The sequence below is a fragment of the Ursus maritimus genome, unplaced genomic scaffold, assembly GCF_017311325.1.
Source record: "Ursus maritimus isolate PB19 unplaced genomic scaffold, ASM1731132v1 scaffold_16, whole genome shotgun sequence".
NCBI classification, from domain to species: Eukaryota; Metazoa; Chordata; class Mammalia; order Carnivora; family Ursidae; genus Ursus; species Ursus maritimus.
In genome coordinates, this window is record NW_024424008.1 from 58,705,201 (window position 1) to 58,724,647 (window position 19,447).

Here is a 19,447-nt window from a genome sequence, read left to right on the forward strand (position 1 = left end):
CTCCCCAATTTACTCATTTGTGAGAGGCAATAATCACGGTACTGGGCTCATGTAGGTATTGTGAGGATTCAATGAGAAGAGCTTTTAGCTCGATACCTGGGAAACAGAAAAGACTTAATAATGATGACTGTCAAATACTTGAGTCCTTATGATGAAATGTTTTGGGAAGATTTTATGAACAGGTGTTTTTTTTTTTTTGTAATGATTGAGGTGCCATATTTTCAAAAATTAATTCGTTAATCTTGATCTTTTCTCCTTAGAAAAAATTAAGTGTACAACTAAGTAAAGTTTTCTCAGCATTCATACAGAATTATTTTAAACCATATTTTAGTAATGGGAATATTTGTATAATTTTAAAGTTTACATGGCACATTAACATGTGAGCTCATTTTCCCAGCAGCCATGTGAAGATAGCAACTTCAGTGTGATTGTCCTAAATTTATAGCTCGGGAAACTAAGGCTGGGAGGCACTGCTAGTTTGCTTGTGGTCATATGAGTGGTGCTAGAACCCAGGTCTTCTGACAGCTCGTCCGGGTTTAGTTACTTTGGACTCTTCACTATGAGACTGTATTTGCTGCTCCGTAGTTAGTAGAAATTATTGCCTACAGACTGTTCTGATGTACTTCTGTTCTGTCTATGTATATTTTTTCCTCTATTTTTTGGCTTTCTCTTTTAGACTATTTTGAATTGGAAGAAATTTCACAAGTGGCTTTTACCAACTGCCCTGTATTACCGAAGCAAAGGTCCAGGGAAGTCAGAGATTTGATTTAAGATCTTACAGCTAGTTTGTAGGAGGAACAAGACTAATATCTAGGTCTCCTGATATTTAGTTTAGTGCTATTTTTTTTATTATTTATCGTCTGAGAAAAATGGGGAATGCAGCCTGGATTCATTTGGATGTATTTTGTGTCTAACAGTATAACCTTTAATTATGATGGGAAACATATACTTTTAGTCTCTTAAGTTTTTGCTTCAGATATAGGTATATATTAAAGGTATACTGTGAGTTTACTGTACTTACTTGATATATCTTTATGTCATCATAGTGGATAGGGACTATGTTTTATTCATGTTTTTACTTCCTACTATGTTTAACACATTTTCATATTCATAGTAAATATTTACTAAATATTTGTTAGAGTGAATTTCATGATGAATGGTGCTGCAAATTGTTATTTTTTTATTTGCTTTTAAAAATCTGATGATTTTTCCTGTTAAAAATATTTTAGTATTGTATCTCTAATTATAAGATTAATGAGACTATTGAAATAGAACATATAACCAACTAAAGATATTATTATATAAATATTTCTAAGATTGTGAATTTTACTCATAACTGAATTCACTGAAAATTTTTATTCTTGTTTGATTTCCTTGATAAATGTTAACACAGAAGAATAAAAGTCTTCCTTTTTCTTTGAGATTTTTTTTCTCTGAACTAAGTTGATGTATTGGTGGTTGTTCAGAAAATCTTCATTCTGCCCATCAGCATTTTATCATTTTCATAGATAACTCTGAACTTGTGTAGCTGGGATATTAACATAGGATATTAACATAGGTATTAAAAGCAGTGGGTTTCTCTTTGTGTAAATTGGGGATTTAGACTAACTTTCTTCACTAATTGCATTGTTAATTTTGAACTCATAGACTATATAAAATAAGAAAAAGAGATCAAGTGCAAAATAAACTTGAAAGAAAAGTGAATCATTGAGTTACCTAGAGATCTAGGTTTTGAAGTACAAAATATTTTAGACCTGTAAAGAAAGACTCATTATCTTAAAAGATTTGGATTGCTCAAGGACAAACTTTTGAGATTTGAATGAGACTGGAATTAGAGGATTGAAAAATCTTTTTTTCCTTTCAACTTTTTATTAATATTTAACACATGCAGAAAAGTACACAAGCCGTTAACTGTACAGACTGATCATTTTCCCAAAGTGAAAATCTCCATGTCATCAGCACACCTTTTAAGAAACAGAACATTATTAGCATCGCAAAACGCTCCCTTTGTGGCCCTTCTAGTCTCTATGCTCTTGTCAGAAGGGTGACCGCTGTTCTGCTTTCTAGCACCAAAGTCGGTTTTTCCTGGAATCATGTGGTGAGTACTATGCTCCCTTTTGGTTCCTGCTGCTTGCGGTCACATTTTCAGTCATCCATGTTGTTGTGTAGAGGTGTAGTCATTGATTTTCATTGCTGTATAAGTCTATTTTACGAATATATCATAATTTATGCTATAGACCCGTTTTACTGATGGTGAACTCTTGGATTGTTTTCTAAGCTGGTGTTACTGCGGACTTTCCCATACATGCCTTTTGTGGTCTTTGTGCGTTTTTGTTGATTATAGAACTGTGGTGATCCAAAGCAATCCTATTTTTGGACAAGGAAAATCAGGAACAGGGTTTTGGCTTAAGTAATTGATTAGATTTCTTTATGCATATTAAAAGTGTGATGTGTGTAGAAGGAAATACAGGCGCTTAACAAAGTTTGTTGAAGGCATTCAGATTTTCATAGTTGGTAATCATGACTGCATAGAATAATTTATTTTGCTATACATTTCAGTATTATCATCTGTAATTTCCTTATTTGTTCTTCATGGTGTATTTGAGGTAGCTTTTCCCCTGCTATGTGTGTACTTTTATTCTTTATTTCTGAGAATGTCCTGCCTGTTCTTATCTTTGTTTATAGAAATCCCACTCATTGTTTTAAGCCTGGTCTGTAAAATGTTCCCTGACCTTCCATTTAGAAATAATTCATCTCTCTCATTTTTCTATAATTATTTATATTTTTTATTGTTGTTATATATTATCCTTATTGTTATTACTTACATACTCTTACCCTCATACTCTTAGATTGCAGTTTTTTTGAGGATAGTTTTATTTATTTTTGCCTTCCTCAGTCCCTAAAATCTGTACCTTGCATATATAGGTATATAAATAATACGTTGAGGGGCACCTGGGTGGTGCAGTCGATTAAGCATCCAACTCTTGGTTTTAGCTCAGGTGGTGATCTCAGGGTCATGGGATTGAGCCCTGTGTCGGGCTCTGTGCTCAACACAGAGTCTGCTTGAGATTCTCTCCTTCTCCCTCTGTCCTTGCCCTTCCTGTTCGTGCTTTCTGTCTTACAAAAAAATCTTTTTTAAAAAATAAAAATAAATAAATAATATGTTGAATTTTATTTTTTTTTAATATGTTGAATTTTAAATACACTTAGGATTCTTATATGTTCTGGGAAAAATATCTAATTTATACTTTAGAAATTATTATAGAAGCAATAAATATTGATTGTGTTCTAACCACATGAAATGTATAACTGACATTTAGTATTGGAATTTAGTTTCAGTAGTAGAAGATGGTGGATTAAGCTGGCTGAGGAAGTCTTACCAAAGAATGAAGGAACAAGCTGAGAAACAGAATAGGAATTTTGAAGACATTGTGGCTGAAAGATATGGGGTGAGTACTGGTATTAATAAGATAGGTTATTTATAGTTACATGAGAAACCAGTGTCTTTAACTTTGTGAGTGTTTTGTGCCATGAAGCTCTTTTGAATTAAATGGCTATTAAATCTCTATTGACTGCTGAACCCATTTTCCTACCTTTTTTATCATGTAAACTTCTGTAGCATATTTTTATTGACATGATGAATATAGATCTTAAGTATACAACTTAAGTATGTGTGTTTAATGTAAAAATAACATTTTCTCATTGTGAGAAAATTTAAAAATGCAGGAAATCCTCCATGGCACACCTCTTGAGATTAAACACTGTTGAAATTTTGATGTATTTTGGAGTTTGTGTTTATTCCAGAGATTTTGTTATACTCTAGAGTTTTGCAATATAACAGGTTTTTAAAAAATATATTTTTAAATAAATATATATGTAAAAAAAAAAATATATATATATATGCACACACTCTTAAAAGAATGGAACCATAATATTTTACATGATATTTTAGAACCAGCTCCCCCATTTACCATGTGTGGATAATCTTTGTATTTCAGTAGTTAGTAATGTCTTTTTTTTTTTTTTTTTAAGTTCTAGAAAAAAAAGCAGGTTTAGAAAATAAGATTTCAAGAATATGGGCAAGCAAAAAAAAGTGAGAGAAAAATCATCCTTTTTTTTAAAAGAGACTCTGTGTTATATTTTGTTGTATATAGTTTCCCAGATTTTTGTTACATACTTTTAAAAGAAATAGTTTTATTAAAGTAGGCTCATAGAATACATTCTGCTTTTTTCATTTACTAATATAGGTATAGTTGGATGTCAGTAAATATATACATTTTAATGGTCTCTTAATTTTAATATATATTTGTATGGATTTAATGTGTATTTATTTATTTGTCAGTAGAGGGACATTTATGTCTTTTTTTCCCCTGTTGAATAGTGCCGTACCGGTAATCTTTGTTCAAAGCGTATTGCATACTTACCAGAATTTTTCTTAAGATGAATTGCTGTAGGGGCGCCTGGGTGGCACAGCGGTTAAGCGTCTGCCTTCGGCTCAGGGCGTGATCCAGGCGTTATGGGATCGAGCCCCACATCAGGCTCCTCCACTATGAGCCTGCTTCTTCCTCTCCCACTCCTCCTGCTTGTGTTCCCTCTCTCGCTGGCTGTCTCTATCTCTGTCGAATAAATAAATAAAATCTTAAAAAAAAAAAAAAGATGAATTACTGTAAACAAAATTGTTACTTTAAAGGATATAGATGCTTGAAGTGAGATATATATTGCTGAATTTCTCTGTAGAAAGATTAACAAATTACATTTTCGTTGCAATGACTCGTCTGTCACCTGGTTTTCAACAGTACGATTCTCATTCTTTATAGTCTGACACTGTGTTTGATAAACAGATTTTTTTCATTGCTTTTATTTTTATACATTTGTTTTCTAGTGAATTGGTATATTTTTTCATATATTTTTGGCCATTTGTATTTTTAAGTGAATTGATTGTTGGCATCATTTCCCATTTTTCTTTTGGCATATTGATTTCTTTAAGATCTTTTAATAAGTCTGTTCATGTTTTTCTCTTAGTTTCATATTTGCTTTTTCCTTTGTTTATATTTGCTATGGGTAAGTTTTGAGTATTGTTATCTAACAAAGTCCATCAGGTTTTTCTCTCGTAACTTAATATTCATGCCGTAATTCATTGAAAATCCTTCTTCACCCCAAAATCATAACAATGTATGTCTGTATTTACTGTGAGTACTTGCTCAGTTTTATTTTTTATGCATGTCTTTAATCTTTCTGGAATTTATTTTTGCGTATGGTTGTAAATAGACTTCTAACTTTCCTTAGGTCTTCAGATAGTTGTTTATAATATATTGAATAAATTAATCTTTTCCCACTAATTTGAAATGATACATTTATTATATATTAACTTCTCTCTTATAAAATAAGTCTGTTTTTTACTCTCAAATCTGTTCTATTGATTTTTCTGTTATTTCCTGGAATTAGTATCATACTCTTAGAATTATAGTTTTCAGTAACTCGTGCAGATAGCAGATAAGTAGTGAATACCTAGTATGTGACAGAGTAGGTCTTTTTTTTTATTAGTCATTAAAAAGTTAGCTCTTCATTCTTAACATTTCTTTGTTGTTGTTAAATTTAGAATCATTGTGTCAGGTTTAAAGCTTAAGAGAAACAAACATTTTCCCAAAATTCATCATAAACTTACATATCTTTTTTGGAATTTTGATATAAATTTAACTAAATGTATTGGTAAATCAGGTATGATTAATATCTTTATAATCTTGAGTCATCTCGTCCTAAAATATTGGATATTTCTCTATTCAAGTTTCATTTAGCTCTTCAGTAAATTCCTCTGTGCAGTTGTTATGCATGGGTCCTTAAGGTCTAAAAAATTTTTCTTCCAGTTGTGTATTGAATCTTTTTTCTTTATGTTTTCAGGCTTTCTGTTGGTGCTAGAATGCCAATTTTCTAAACTCCTGTCATTAAATCTAATTTTTTAAATTGGGTCATCTGGAAAGATAGTTATATGCAAATGATGATTACTTTTGCTTTTTCTCCTCAGTATTATATTAGATCTTATTTGTCCTCTTGAAATAGAATTTCAGAACTTTGATAAAAGCACTGGAAGCTAGTTTTCTTGTTTTTCCATTTAAAATCCTGACTTCCTGCATTTCAGATGAGAGTATCATCTTTAACAAGTATCCTTCCATTCAGAGTTTAGTCAGAGGTTCTGTCTTGTATGTTTGCTTTTATTTTTAAATTAGAAATGTAATAACTTTCAACATCCTTTGAGGTGATAAGATTTTTTTCTTTTACTTGTTAATGACATGAATTGTCTTAATTCATTTCTTAGTGTTGGACCATTCTTGATTCTTTGAATGACTCCTATTGATCATAGTATTTCCTTTAATATACTACCAAATTTGTTAATATTTTATTTTGAATTTATATCTTCATTTCTGTATGCATATGGCTTTTAGTTTTCCTTTTATGTTATTTTTACTAATTTTGATAGTAGGGGTTATTATTATAAGCTGATTATTTGAATTGTGAAATTTGATATTTCTTAATGTTTTAGAATAGTTAGGAATCACAGAATGAGGCATTTTGAGATAGTTGTTACAAACATTGGCTTTGTAGTCCAATAGTCCTGAATTTCAGTATCAGTTTTGTTCCTGATGTTTTGCAGTGATTTTTTTCCCCATTAAGAAAACATGACTAGTTGTGATGTTTTGCAGTGATGTTTTTTTCCCCATTAAGAAAACATGACTATTTGTATCAACCTCATAGAATTGTTGTGAACATTAATAAAAATTTGGGTGCTTTTCATGTGCCAGACACTGTTGAAGGGATTCATGTATAGTTAATTCTTTTATTACCACAGCAGTACCAAATTATTCTTATTTTGTAAATGTGGAAACTGAGGCACACGGGTTGACTACCTTCACCATGATTAGATCGTCAGTCAGTAGATTCAAACCTAGGTGTAGTCTCCTAGGACCGTTTAAATGATGTAAAGTAGGTAATACAATGAGCATTGGATAAATTGTGGTCATTGCTGTTTTTGTTGTCTGTATCATTACCATATTTTATTGAATCTAAGAAGCCACTAAGTGTAGACATACCATCATTTCATGTCTAAATAAGGAGGAAAAAGTTGCCTTTGAGGCAATGCTTTTGTTATGAAAATACCCCCCCACCATTATTTCTGTTCTGTTCATGTTATTCAATTTAAGAAACATGTTAAATCTGTATTTTTAAATAATTAAAAAAAAAAAGAAATGTTATGGGTTATTTCTGCCTAGGCTAAGATAATAAGTTGAGCATGTTTTGACCCCTCATCTCACTTCTCAGATTTTGTTGAAATAATTTGAAAAAAAATTTAAGTTTTTATTTACTTTCCAGTTAACATACAGTGTAATATTAGTTTCAGGTTACAATATAGTGATTCACTTCCATACAACACCTGGTGCTCATCATGACAGGTGCCCTCTTCATCCCCATCACCTATTTCACCCATCCCCCTGCCCACCTCCCCTCTGGTCACCATCAGTGTGTTTGCTGTAATTAAGAGTCTGTTTCTTGTTTTGCCTCTTTTTTCCCTTCCTTTGCTCATTTGTCTTGTTTCTTAAATTCCACATATGAGTGAAATCATGTGGTATTTGTCTTTCTCTGACTGACTTTTCTTCATAATACTCTCTAGTTCCATGCATGTCATTGCAAATGGCAGGATTTCATTCTTTTTGATGGTTGAGTAATATTCCATTGTATATATACACTACCTGTTTTTTATCCATTCATCAGTCGATGGATACTTGGGCTGCTTCCATAATTTGGCTATTGTAAATAATGCTGCTATAAACATCAGGGTGCGTGTATCCCTTTGAATTAGCATTTTTGTATCCTTTGGGTAAATACCTACTAATGTGATTGCAGAATCATAGGGTAGCTCTATTTTTAACTTTTTGAGGAAACTCCATACTGTTCTCCAGAGTGGCTACACCAATTTTCATTCCTACCAACAGTGCAAGAGGATTCCCTTTTCTCCACATCCTCGCCAACACCTGTTGTTTCTTGTGTTGTTAATTTTAGCCATTCTGACAGGTGTAAGGTGATAACCTCATTGTAGTTTTGATTTGTATTTCCCTGGAGATGAGTGGTGTTGAGCATCTTTTCATGTGCCTGTTGGCTGTCTGTGTGTCTTCTTTGGAAAAATGTCTATTCATGTCTTCTGCCTATTTTTCAATGGGACTATTCATTTTTTGGGTGTTGAGTTTTATAAGTTCTTTATATATTTTAGATACTAACCCTTTATCAGATACGTCATTTTCAAATATCTTCTCCCATTCCAAGGTTGCCTTTTAGTTTTGTTGAATGTTTCCTTCTCTGTGCAGAAGCTTTTTATTTTGGTGTAGTCCCAATAATTTGTTTTCGCTTTTCTTTCCCTTACCTCAGGAGACATACCCAGAAAGAAGTTACTACAGCCGATGTCCAAAAAGTTACTGCCTGTGTTCTCTTCTAGGATTTTTATGGTGTCAGGACTCACATTTAGGTCTTTAATCCATTTTGAATTTATTTTTGTGTATGGCATAGGAAGATGGTCCAGTTTCATTCTTCTGCATGTGGGTGTCCAGTTTTCCCAACACCATTTGTTGAAGAGAATTCTTTTCCCATTGGATATTCTTTCCTGTGTTGTTGAAGATTAATTGACCATATAATTGTGGGTTCATTTCTGGGTATTCTGTTGTTTCATTGATCAGTGTGTCTGTTTTTGTGCCAGTATCCTTACTGTCTTGATGACTGCAGCTTTGTAATACAATTTGAAGTCCAAAATTGTGATGCCTCTGGTTTGCTGTGGCTATTTGGATATTTTGTGGTTCCATTCAAATTGTAGGATGTTTGTTTTAGCTCTGTGAAAAATGCTGTTGGTATATTGATAGGAACTGCATTGAATGTGTAGATTGCTTTGGGTGGTATAGACATTTTAACGGTGTTTGTTCTTCGAATCCATGAGCATGGAATGTTTTTCCATTTCTTTGTATCTGCTTCAATTTCTTTTATTAGTGTTTTATAGTTTATATAGTACAGGTCTTTTTACCTCTTTGGTTAGGTTTATTCTTAGGTGTCTTATTGTTTTTGGTGCAATTGTGAAAAGGATTGATTCCTTAATTTCTCTTTCAGCTGCTTTATTATTGTATAGAAATGCAACAGATTTCTGTACATTGATTTTGTATCCTGCAACTTTACCAGACTTGTTTTTTGGTGGGGTCTTTCTGTTTTTCTATATATAGTATCATGCCCTCTGCAAATAGGGAAAGTTTTACTCCTTCCTTGCTGATTTGGATACCTTTTATTTATTTTTGTTGTCTGATTGCTGTGGCTCGGGCTTCCAGTATTATGTTGAATAACAGTGGTGAGAGTGAACATCCCTGTCTTACTCCTGACCATGGAGGAAAAGCTCTCAGGTTTTCCCCACTGAGGATGGTAAATTTTTTTTGCGGTGCGTTTTCATATGTAGCCTTTATTATGTTGAGGTATGTGCCTTCTAATCCTACTCTGTTGAGGGTTTTTCTTATGAACGGCTGTTGTACTTTGTTAAATGCTTTTTCTGGGGCGCCTGGGTGGCGCAGTCATTAAGCATCTGCCTTCGGCTCAGGGCGTGATCCCAGCGTTCTTGGATTGAGCCCCACATCAGGCTCCTCCACTAGGAGCCCACCTGCTTGTTTTCTCTCTCTCGCTGGCTGTCTGTGTCTGTCAAGTAAATAAATAAAAATCTTTAAAAAAAATAAAATAAATACTTTTTCTGCCTCTTATCCTTTCTTTTATTAATATGATGTATCCTGATTGATTTGTGAATATTGAACCACCCTTGCAAGCCAGGAATAAATCCCACTTGATTGTGGGGAATTGATTTTTTTTTAACGTATTGTTCAATTCGGTTTGTTAGTATTTTTTTGAGAATTTTTGCCTCTGTGTTCATCAGGGATATTGGCCTGTAGTTCTCTTTTAGTTGTGTCTTTATCTGGTTTGGGTATTGGAAATGATGGCCTCATAGAATGAATTTGGAAGCTTTCCTTCCTTTTCTGTTTTTTTGGAAGAGTTTAAGAACAGGTATTAAGTCTTCCTTAAATATTTGGTAGAATTTGTTTGTGAAGCCATCTTTTTGATTACTGATTCAATTTATTTGCTGGTTATTGATCTGTTCAAGTTTTCTATTTCTTCCTATTTCAGTTTTGGTAGTTTATATGTTTCTAGGAATTTATCCATTTCTTCCAGGTTGTCCAGTTTGTTGGCACACAGTTTTTCATAATATTCTTTTATGATTGTTTGTATTTCTGTGATGTTAGTTGTTATTTCTACTATCTCATTTGTGATTTTATTTATTTGCACCCTTTCTCGTTTCTTTTTGATAAGTCTGGCTAGAGATTTATTAATTTTATTAATTTTTTCAAAGAACCAGCTCCTTGTTTCATCGACCTGTTTTTTTGTTTTTGTTTTTTTAGTTTCCACATCATTTATTTCTGCTCTAATCTTTATTTTTTCCTTCCTTTTGCTGGGTTTGGGTTTTGGTTGTTGTATTTTTTTCTAGCTCCTTTAGGTTGTTTATTTGAGATTTTTCTTGCTTTTTGAGGTAGGCCTGTATTGCTGTATACTTCTCTCTTAGGACTGCTTTTGCTGTATCCCAAAGGTTTTGGACCACTGTGTTTACATTTTCATTTGTTTCCTTGTATTTTTTTTATTAAATAATTTGAAATTTTAATTCCAGTTTATTATAAGTTTTAAAAATATGCATCTTATTCTTGACAATTGTGTTAAACTTCACAGCTACAAGAACAATTATTTAGACTTAACTATTACGTTTACCATTTGGTTTTTAGTGTTCCTTCTTCTTTTTTCAGCCATCTTTGCCCTAATTCCCTTGTAGTTTGCCTTAATGATCCCGAGTGATTTCCCCTGCACCTAATTAGTAAATTTTGCTTTCTGATTCCTTGTATATTTGAAAATGACTTTCTTTTGTCCTTGCCAGGTAAGTATAGTTTGTGTGAATTGAATTCTGTGTAGAATTATTGCCTTGTCTTTTTCTTTCATAATTTGGTCTTTATTCTGTTATCTTGTAGCTTGTAGTGTTTAGTATTACAGATGAAGAGTTGATAACAGTTTTACTTTCTTTTTTTTTTTTTTGAAGAGAGGGAGAAGTGGAGGGGAGGTGCAGAGGGAGAGGGAGAGAGAGAATTGTAGGCAGACTGTCCACTGAGTGTGGGGTCTGCTTGATCTCAGGACCTTGAGATCATGACCTGAGCCGAAATCAAGAGTTGGATGCTCAACCGACTGAGCCACCCAGGGGTCTCAACAGTTTTACCTTCTTTAGTTTGTAGGTAATGTGTTATTTGCCTACTCCCATCTGTTTACATTTCATGCTTACTCCTTCTTTCTCTCATCTAATATTTGTGAAGAGTGTGTGTGTGTGTGTGTGTGTGTATGAATTTTGAGACTCAAAAATTAGGGCTTTTTTTTTTTGGTACAGATTTATTTATGTATTTTAGGGAGTGAGCATGTGCATGAGTAGGTAGAGGGACAGAGGGAGAGAATCTTCAGGCAGATTCTACTGTAAGCTCGGAGCGTGGGGCTCAGTGTCACGACCCACAATATCATGACCTGAGCTGAAATCAAGAGTCAGACACTTAACCGATTGAGCCACCCAGGCACCCCAGGAATTGGTATTTTTTATGTATGAGTCTTTATATGCTTCATTTTCTCCCCTCTCCTAAGGCTACCAGATAAGCCCTTCATACCTGGAAAATGTACCGAGCTGGGGAAATTTTCTTATATGATGATTATTATTTCTGTCTTTGCTCTTTCCTTCTGGTAGTGTTCATATATGCATATTAGATTCTCTAGAATTGATTGTTCTTGTGTCTTTTTTCCTTATAACTTACATCTACTTACCATTTTTTCCTAAGTAGAGAGAATCCCCAGGCTAGTGTTGAATTAACTAATATTGGTTGTAATACTTTCTGTCCTTCTGTTCACTATAGCTGCATGTTTTTGGACACATAGTTTTCATTTACAAGCTTTCTTGTTCTTGAACTCTTGTTTTTCATGAGTCTGTTATGTTTTAGTAATGTGGCAGCCTCTTGAAATCTGACTGGCAGTAGGAATTAATTTTTTAGAAATGATGTCTTCACTATTTTCTGTATTATATTTTGTTTTAGTGCTGGGCATTTGGTCTAGTGGATCTTCTTTTGAGTTCCCAGATATTTTTCATTATTTGGTAATTTTTGTTGATTAATCATAATTTTTTTAAGCATTTGTTTTAGGGTAGTATATTAGTTTGCTAGGACTGCCATAACAAAGTTCCATAGGCTTGGTGGGCTTAAACAACAGAAATCTATTTTCTCACAGTTCAGGAGAATTGAAGTCCATGGTGAGGAGAATTGAAGTCCATGGTGAAGGCATTACAATGTTTGGTTTCTTCTGGGGCATCTCTTCATGGCTTGTAAATGGCTCCCTTCTTGCTGTGTCCCTCACATGGTATTTTCTCTTTGTGTGCTCATCCATTCTATGCCTTTGTGTTTCCAAATTTCTTCTTCTTTTAAAGATATCCATCAGATTGAATTAGGGCCCAACTGAACTTTTAGCTTAATCATATCTTTCAAGTGCCTGTCTCCAAATGCTGTCATGTTGAGTACTAGGGGTTAAGGCTTCAACATCGGAACTGGGAGGGGGCACATTTAAGCCCTTATAGTTAGGATGATCATATGGGTCTTTTCTTCTCTCCTTTGTTGGGTTTGTCTTCACTGTGCCATATGACAATATATCATGGCACAGTGGCATATGGGGTATAAGTCATCGAGCCTTTTTTAATTTTAGATATTGTTTAATTTCTCTCCTTTGTAGTCAATGGAAATATTTCGGTCGAAATTAGAAGAAGCTGAAAAAACTGCATCCACAAAAGAAGATTGTAAACGAGAACGGTGGAGGAAACCAACATATTCAGACAAAGCACAAAGTAGTCAAGAAAGTAGAAAATCAGACTTGGTAAAATATAATAAAAATTTAAGAGATAGATATAGTTCAACAGATAATACAAACAATACCAATAAAGATAAGTCTGGTGGTGATGTAAAAGATAAAAACTTTGGGTCTTTAGAAACCTGTAGCAGACAATCCAATCCAAGGCAAAATCAAGAGTTTTCTTCTCTTGGAAATTTGAAACCTAGATTTTTAAGACCCTCTGATGATGAAGAACTGTCATTTCATAGCAAGGGCAGAAATTTTGAACCTTCTAGTTCATCTTCAGCACTGGTTGCTCAGGATTCTCTGCGTTGTGGTTTTCAAAAACCCACGGAGAACAGTGAAGAAAGTTCATCATGGAGCCAATCTGACGGAAGAGCGGGAGACAGGAAGTGTTCATATCGAAGATCATTAGAAACCAGGGGCAGTGTGGACTGTGGGCACATTTCAGGAGACAAGAGAGAAAAATCATGGGATGAAAGCCTGAGAGATGAGTCTCTGAAGAAGGAGCATCTGCAGGACACAAAGTCTCCATTTGCCGGGTATTTTGTCATTTGTTTTTTAAACTGATGAATGAATATTAAATTGCAGAGGATTCAAAGAAGTTAGCTGTATTTGCAGAGTATCAGTTATTAAGTGGATATGCGTTATACTCTTCTGTTTCCTAAGTTTTTTGGAAGAGATATGCACATTTAACAAATCAGTAGCTTTGTTTTATGGGTTGCATTGCATTTCACAGTTTTATTTAACAAATGGAAGAATTCAGTAGCTATATTATCTCAAAGTTTGTTGCTTTTTTGCAATCTAAAAAACGGAATGAGCTCATAATCCCTTTAAATGGATATGCTAAGGGAGGTATTTTGGTAGACCGTGTTACTGCTGCCGTGTTGCTTTCAAAGGAAATCACTCCATTGTTAAGTGTAATCATAATTGTAAATACTGCATGCTGAGTGGAGGTCTGGGAGATTGAAGGAAAGCATGCTGCCATAGCCTGTATGTGAAGTGAAAACGACATATGAAACATCCTGCAGAGGGAGGCGTGAATTACGGTGACTCAATTTCAGAGAAAGAAATTATCCACTTTTGACAGTTGATGGGTTTTAAAGATGTTAGCATTTTAAAAGGAAAACATGGATAGGGTAGTGGTTGTACCTATAATAATTACGAAAATAGGTAGTATTGACTGGTGTCATCTTGAACCTGTTGTCATTATATACAGGGCTGGGTCAGTACAACAGGAAACCCAGGTTGAGTGGGATCAAACCTCGGAAAAATTGATTTAGCTATAGAGCTGGTCTTATTGGAGATAGCCATAAATGGAAAATAAGTGTCCAAAGGATAATGATTAGCTTATACCAGAATGATCATCAAAATATGTTTAAAAATACCACCAAATGAATGGGACACTGAAGGAAGAGGTTTTAGGAAATAATAGAATTCAGGGGCAGTAGGAGGTATCAGCTTGTGGTTTGGGGTCATGAGTTTGGTAAATTGTTTTTGTTAATAATTCCATCTGAAGGCGTGGATTATAAAGCACCGTGTATAGTTTTCACTGGGAGGAAGCTGGCAAAACCTGGACCGAGTGGTGGGAGCTCCACTCAAATGGGCTCTGGTTCAAGTCATGGCTTTGTTCTCAGGAAACCAAAGGAGAGATCTAGTTGTATTGACTGGATAAACATGACAGGGATTAGAGAATGTCTAAGGCTGTATACATATGTAATTGTCTAGGCTTTACTCCCCGTACTCTCGAAGGTAGACTGTTTCTCGTCCCCACTTGCTGGTAGGATGAGACTCTTACTTTCTTTTATCATCAGGGTTGCCCCAGCATTCAGGCAATCTGCAGGTCTTGACTTCTGTGACTGCAGCTGTATGTGAAACAGTCTTACACTCTATTTCATCTGGTTCTGTATTTGTAGTTTTATTTAAGTTGTAAGTTTCTGTAGAGCTGCTGTAATATAGGCACTCACTAGAAGCCGTGTGTGTGTGTGTGTGTGTGTGTGTGTGTGTGTAATTTTTTTTAGACTTATTTATTTATTTTTAGAGATAGAGCTCAAGTGGGGAGAGGGACAGAGGGAGAGAGAGAATCCCAAGTAGACTCCCCGCTGAGTGCAGAGCCTGTTGCAGGGCTCCTCTGAGGACCCTGAAATAATGGCCTGAGCCGAAATCAAGAGTCGGATGCTTAACCGGCTGAGACACCCAGAGACGCCCCTGAAGGCAGTATTTTTGTTAGCTGTATTATTTTGATGTTACAGATGGTTTGAAGCTTTCCATGAATTTGGTGATTGACTGGAGAAGGAAAGAACAGTCTAGAAATTGTCTACATACACGTGAAAGACAGAAAAATTCCTGGTCCTGTGTGAGTGTTGTGAATTAACAGACCAAGGAAGATGTTGAAGAATGCCTCTTTTCAGGGACTGAAAAGAGTCAGTGAAGGACTGTGAGGGTTGTTAGTTTGTATAAACATTATCCTAGGTATATGCTGAATTCTTTATAAAATGCTAGAATTCTGGGGAGCTTTAGAACTACTGAATTTTAGAAGTAGGGGAAAAAAATCATAGAACTGATTTTAGAACTAGAAGAAAGTGGTGTGACTCCTGCGTTTTCCAGATTGGGGGAGCTGAAGCACCCAAGGTTGTAACTTGTTTATGTTACTTAGGGTTACCAGATTTAGCAAATAAAGAAAAGTATGTCCCTTGCAGTATTTGCACAGACTTACACTAAAAATTTTTTTTATTTACCTGACATTCAAATTCGACTGGGTGTCATGTTTTGTATCTGGCAATTCTATGTAACACTTAGCCAGTTTCTGGGTTTGTGATGTTTTTACAAGAGATAATGTATATGATTATATATAAAAAACTTAATTATATATTTAAGTTACATAGCTTCACAGTGTATATATTATTCTGAACCTTGTTCCCCCCCCCAATCATTATATCCTAAAGATCTTTTCACATCAGCGCTATGTATGTACTTTTTACAGGCTTTTTAATATTCTGTTAAAACATAGATAGAAGCTAGTATTTCTCCTCGGTCTCCTGTTGATAGACTTTAGGTTGTTTCTAGTTTTTCATGCTTACAATAATGCTGCAGTAAATAGTTTTGTAATGTGTATCTTTGCACACTGATTAAATATAGCTGTAAAATAAATTCCAAGCAGTGGAATTTTATTTTTATATTTTGTTATATTAACCAGTTTACTCTTACCAGTCAAATACTAGAAAGACTTTTCTTTTCCTTGCCAACAGTATTATTGACCTTTCTAATCTTTGTTGTATACATACTTCAGAAATGGAGTTGTTCTTGATTTGAATTTAAGTATGGGTGAAGTTTGGCATATTTTATAAATATTTGTTTATTTCTATTTTTGCTAACTAGTCATATCTTATAGTTACTTGTTGAGTTCTCCATGAGAACTCTTTATAGTTTTCATGTAATATATAGTGTTTTCATCACTGTTAGAGTTGCGTTTTCTTCTTGTTTTACTTTTCTTTTTCAACCTTCTTTTCCTTCATTCTTACTATGATCAGTTTTCTCATTCTTTTCCTTTTCCTCTTTATGCCCTGCAGTTATCTTAAGTAGGCAGAAAACATCCTCTAGACGTGGTCCATGTGTTCAAGATCTTTAAGCTTATTATTCTTAGAAATAATATGTGTTTGTGTATAATTTTATTTTGTTGGAAAATATATCAGCTGTGTATTTTCAGGATTTTGAAACGTAGAATAGTTTGCAATGTGAACAAAAACTAGTGTGATGTTCTTAATTTAGATTTTATGAAGTTGATATCAGGAACTAACCTGTTTTATATACTGTTTTAGCCTTTGAATATCATTCTTGGTAGAGTTTGCTGTGGTGGCCCGGAAGGACAGGAGAAGGATGGCAGGTTCTGAAGGTTTTGAATGTAAGGCATATGAGATCCTTGGACAGGGAGAAAATTTGAGAACAAGTGGTAAGAAACCAATAATTAAAGGGAGGAGATATGTGAACACTGCCAGTAGGCAAAGAATAATTACAGTATACTCAGGGTTTCTGGAAATGTCATTGGGGTGCAGCTTTTTTAATTACTTCTTCCTTGAAAGTTTTCAGCCGGGGTTGGGTGTATGCTGTAAAGAGTGTATTTTAATGGGAAAATAGAATTTGCTTTTTAGAAATTAATTATGAAGAGGACTTCTGAAATTTACCAGTAATCCTGGAAAATGAGAAATACTTGTACTTTTTTCTTTTTGTAGGATAATTGCAGATGCCATGGCAATGTTCCTTTCTGAGTATTTGCTCATCATCGTAAATGCTTAGTGAAAGTAAGGAGTCTGTTACCTGCTGTTTGCTGCTAGGCAGTGTTTTGCTATGGTATTAACAAGATGAAATAATGTGTTCTTCATTCTTTGGGTGCCCAGTGACTCATTTTAATGTCTTTATTTGATACCTATTACTGTTCTACGAAGTGTGTCGAAGACACTAGTATCAGAGATTTTGGGAATTCTTTCGTATCATCTAATTTATCCTTATCTACTAATAAATAATTTAATTCCTGTTAGAAAATGCTCCCCCCCCAAAGATGGAGTACAAATTTCATGACAATGAAAGTTGCTGCTTTCAAAGGTCTCTTGGGATTCCAGTTATCTTTTTGAAACTTGTGAGCTTTGGTTGGAGTTCAGCATACCTTCGTTGTCCTCTTGAGTGAACCTTAACCTTGCCTACTGAGAGTGACGGGAAGAGGAAAGTTCTCAAAAAAAGGGAAGAGTCAAAATGACAAAGATATGCCTTTCTATAGAAATAATAGAGGTCTTTGGCAATTTAATATAGAATATTATCATTGGAAAAGAGGATTTATTAGCCAGATTTCATAGACTAAGTTATGATTGTGGGTCATGAGATGGTAGAGATGGAAAGTGGACGTGGGAGACGTGGGTTAAGTGAAGGACCTCATTTCTCTCACCTTTTTTTTCTTTTAAGGTGCAGACACTTGAATACATGTATATATTAATGGAAAAGAGTATTGCTTTTAGAAGAGAGATGATAGATGGCATAATTGAGCAAGATCCCAAGGTTACTGTGGATGAATGTGGGATCCAGTGTCTTCCTGCAAGCAGAAGGATTAGCCTGGGGGGGAAGTGTTAAAGAAGAGGAAGGTGTGGCTGTAGATTGTGAGTGACAGGAGAAGATTACAGAAATTCCTGACAGCTTAGGTCAGTATTTTTTAACATATCATCCCCATAATATTGGTGTTCTTTTTAGTCTGGATATGAACCCCGGTGATTTTAGTAGCTTCAGGAGGAAAAAAAGTGATGAACAATTTAATTCATACACAGCTCATAAAATTGAAATGTCCTGTCATTTTTATGACTTATTGCTATTAGCTTATTTTATTTTTACCAAAAAATATTGATGAATTTTTGGCCCATGTGCATATCATATTTTCTTTAAGTAATCCTTGGAAACTGAAAGTTTGAGAAATAAACTTTCTTTTACTCAGATTTGAAAAAAAGTATCTGTTCTGGTGTGACAAGGACTACAGTGACAAGGGGAAGTTATTTTTGTACCAGACATGTCCCTTGGAACTTAAATTAGATGGCTCTGATAAAATTTTTCTGCTGTTTAGGTTATGTTTACTGAATGCAGCTATTTCCTAGGTCTAGTGGTATAAAAACAGGTATGACGTAGTATCTGCCTTCAGGGAGCTCATAGTAGCAAAGAGTCATTTCTGTACAGGTGTGTGAACAAATACAGGTGCATAAACAGCATGGTACTTTTAAAATTACAGGTATAGGTATAGATCCTTATATAAGAAAGGATGATTAACTCTTCTGAGATATGACTAGCGGGAATAGAATCTGGGAAAGTCGTGCAGGGAAAGTTGGGGGTCTCAAAGGATGAACTCATTAGGTGTAAGTGGGAAGAGGTTATCAACATGGAGATAACTAGGAGATGGAAGACAGTGTGGTCTAGTTGAGCATTTGTGAATAGTATTTAGGAATATTAGAAGCAGTAGTTCCCTGAGGAGAGGATATATGTCTTTCTAGTCTTTGCATCTCTGAATCCTGATAGAGTACATAGCATACATTAGCTTCTCAACAGTTTATGGAATGTAGTTGAGTGGGAGGAAGATGGGTGGGCAGGTGTTGCAAATGTGCCTCGTCTGCCCTGTAAATGGCTCCCGAAGTCATGCTTATGAGTTGGACAGTATTCTTTAGTGATAGGAAAGAAGTATGTTCAGGATTGGAAATAGATCAGATTTATATTTTAGAAAGATACCAAGGTATTGTGTAGGTTAGTTTGGGAACTGGACCAGAGTTGAGGCTGAAATACTGGTTAGGAGGCTATAGTTGAGAGACGAGAAGTCATGAACCAAAGGAGTGAATGAATGTAGAAGAGAGGAGGAGCTTGAGTTGGCCTTCGTGGCTCAGCGATGAAACTTTTAATTCTGTGGCCTTTTGAAAGGATTTGGTTACTTATCTGTGCACCATCCCTAGAC

The 19,447-nt window shown here is 34.6% G+C and overlaps 1 protein-coding gene across 3 annotated transcripts in view; it reads left to right on the plus strand.

Moving 5' to 3' along the window:
* CWF19L2 (CWF19 like cell cycle control factor 2) overlaps positions 1-19,447 on the plus strand; it is a 125,101-nt gene that overhangs the window by 30,923 nt on the left and 74,731 nt on the right. For all 3 annotated transcript variants that reach the window (XM_040631267.1, XM_008690125.2, XM_040631266.1), the window contains exons 7-8: positions 3,334-3,449; positions 12,859-13,517. In XM_040631267.1, the coding sequence (XP_040487201.1) occupies positions 3,334-3,449; positions 12,859-13,517 (775 nt within the window). The remainder of the gene's footprint in view (positions 1-3,333; positions 3,450-12,858; positions 13,518-19,447) is intronic.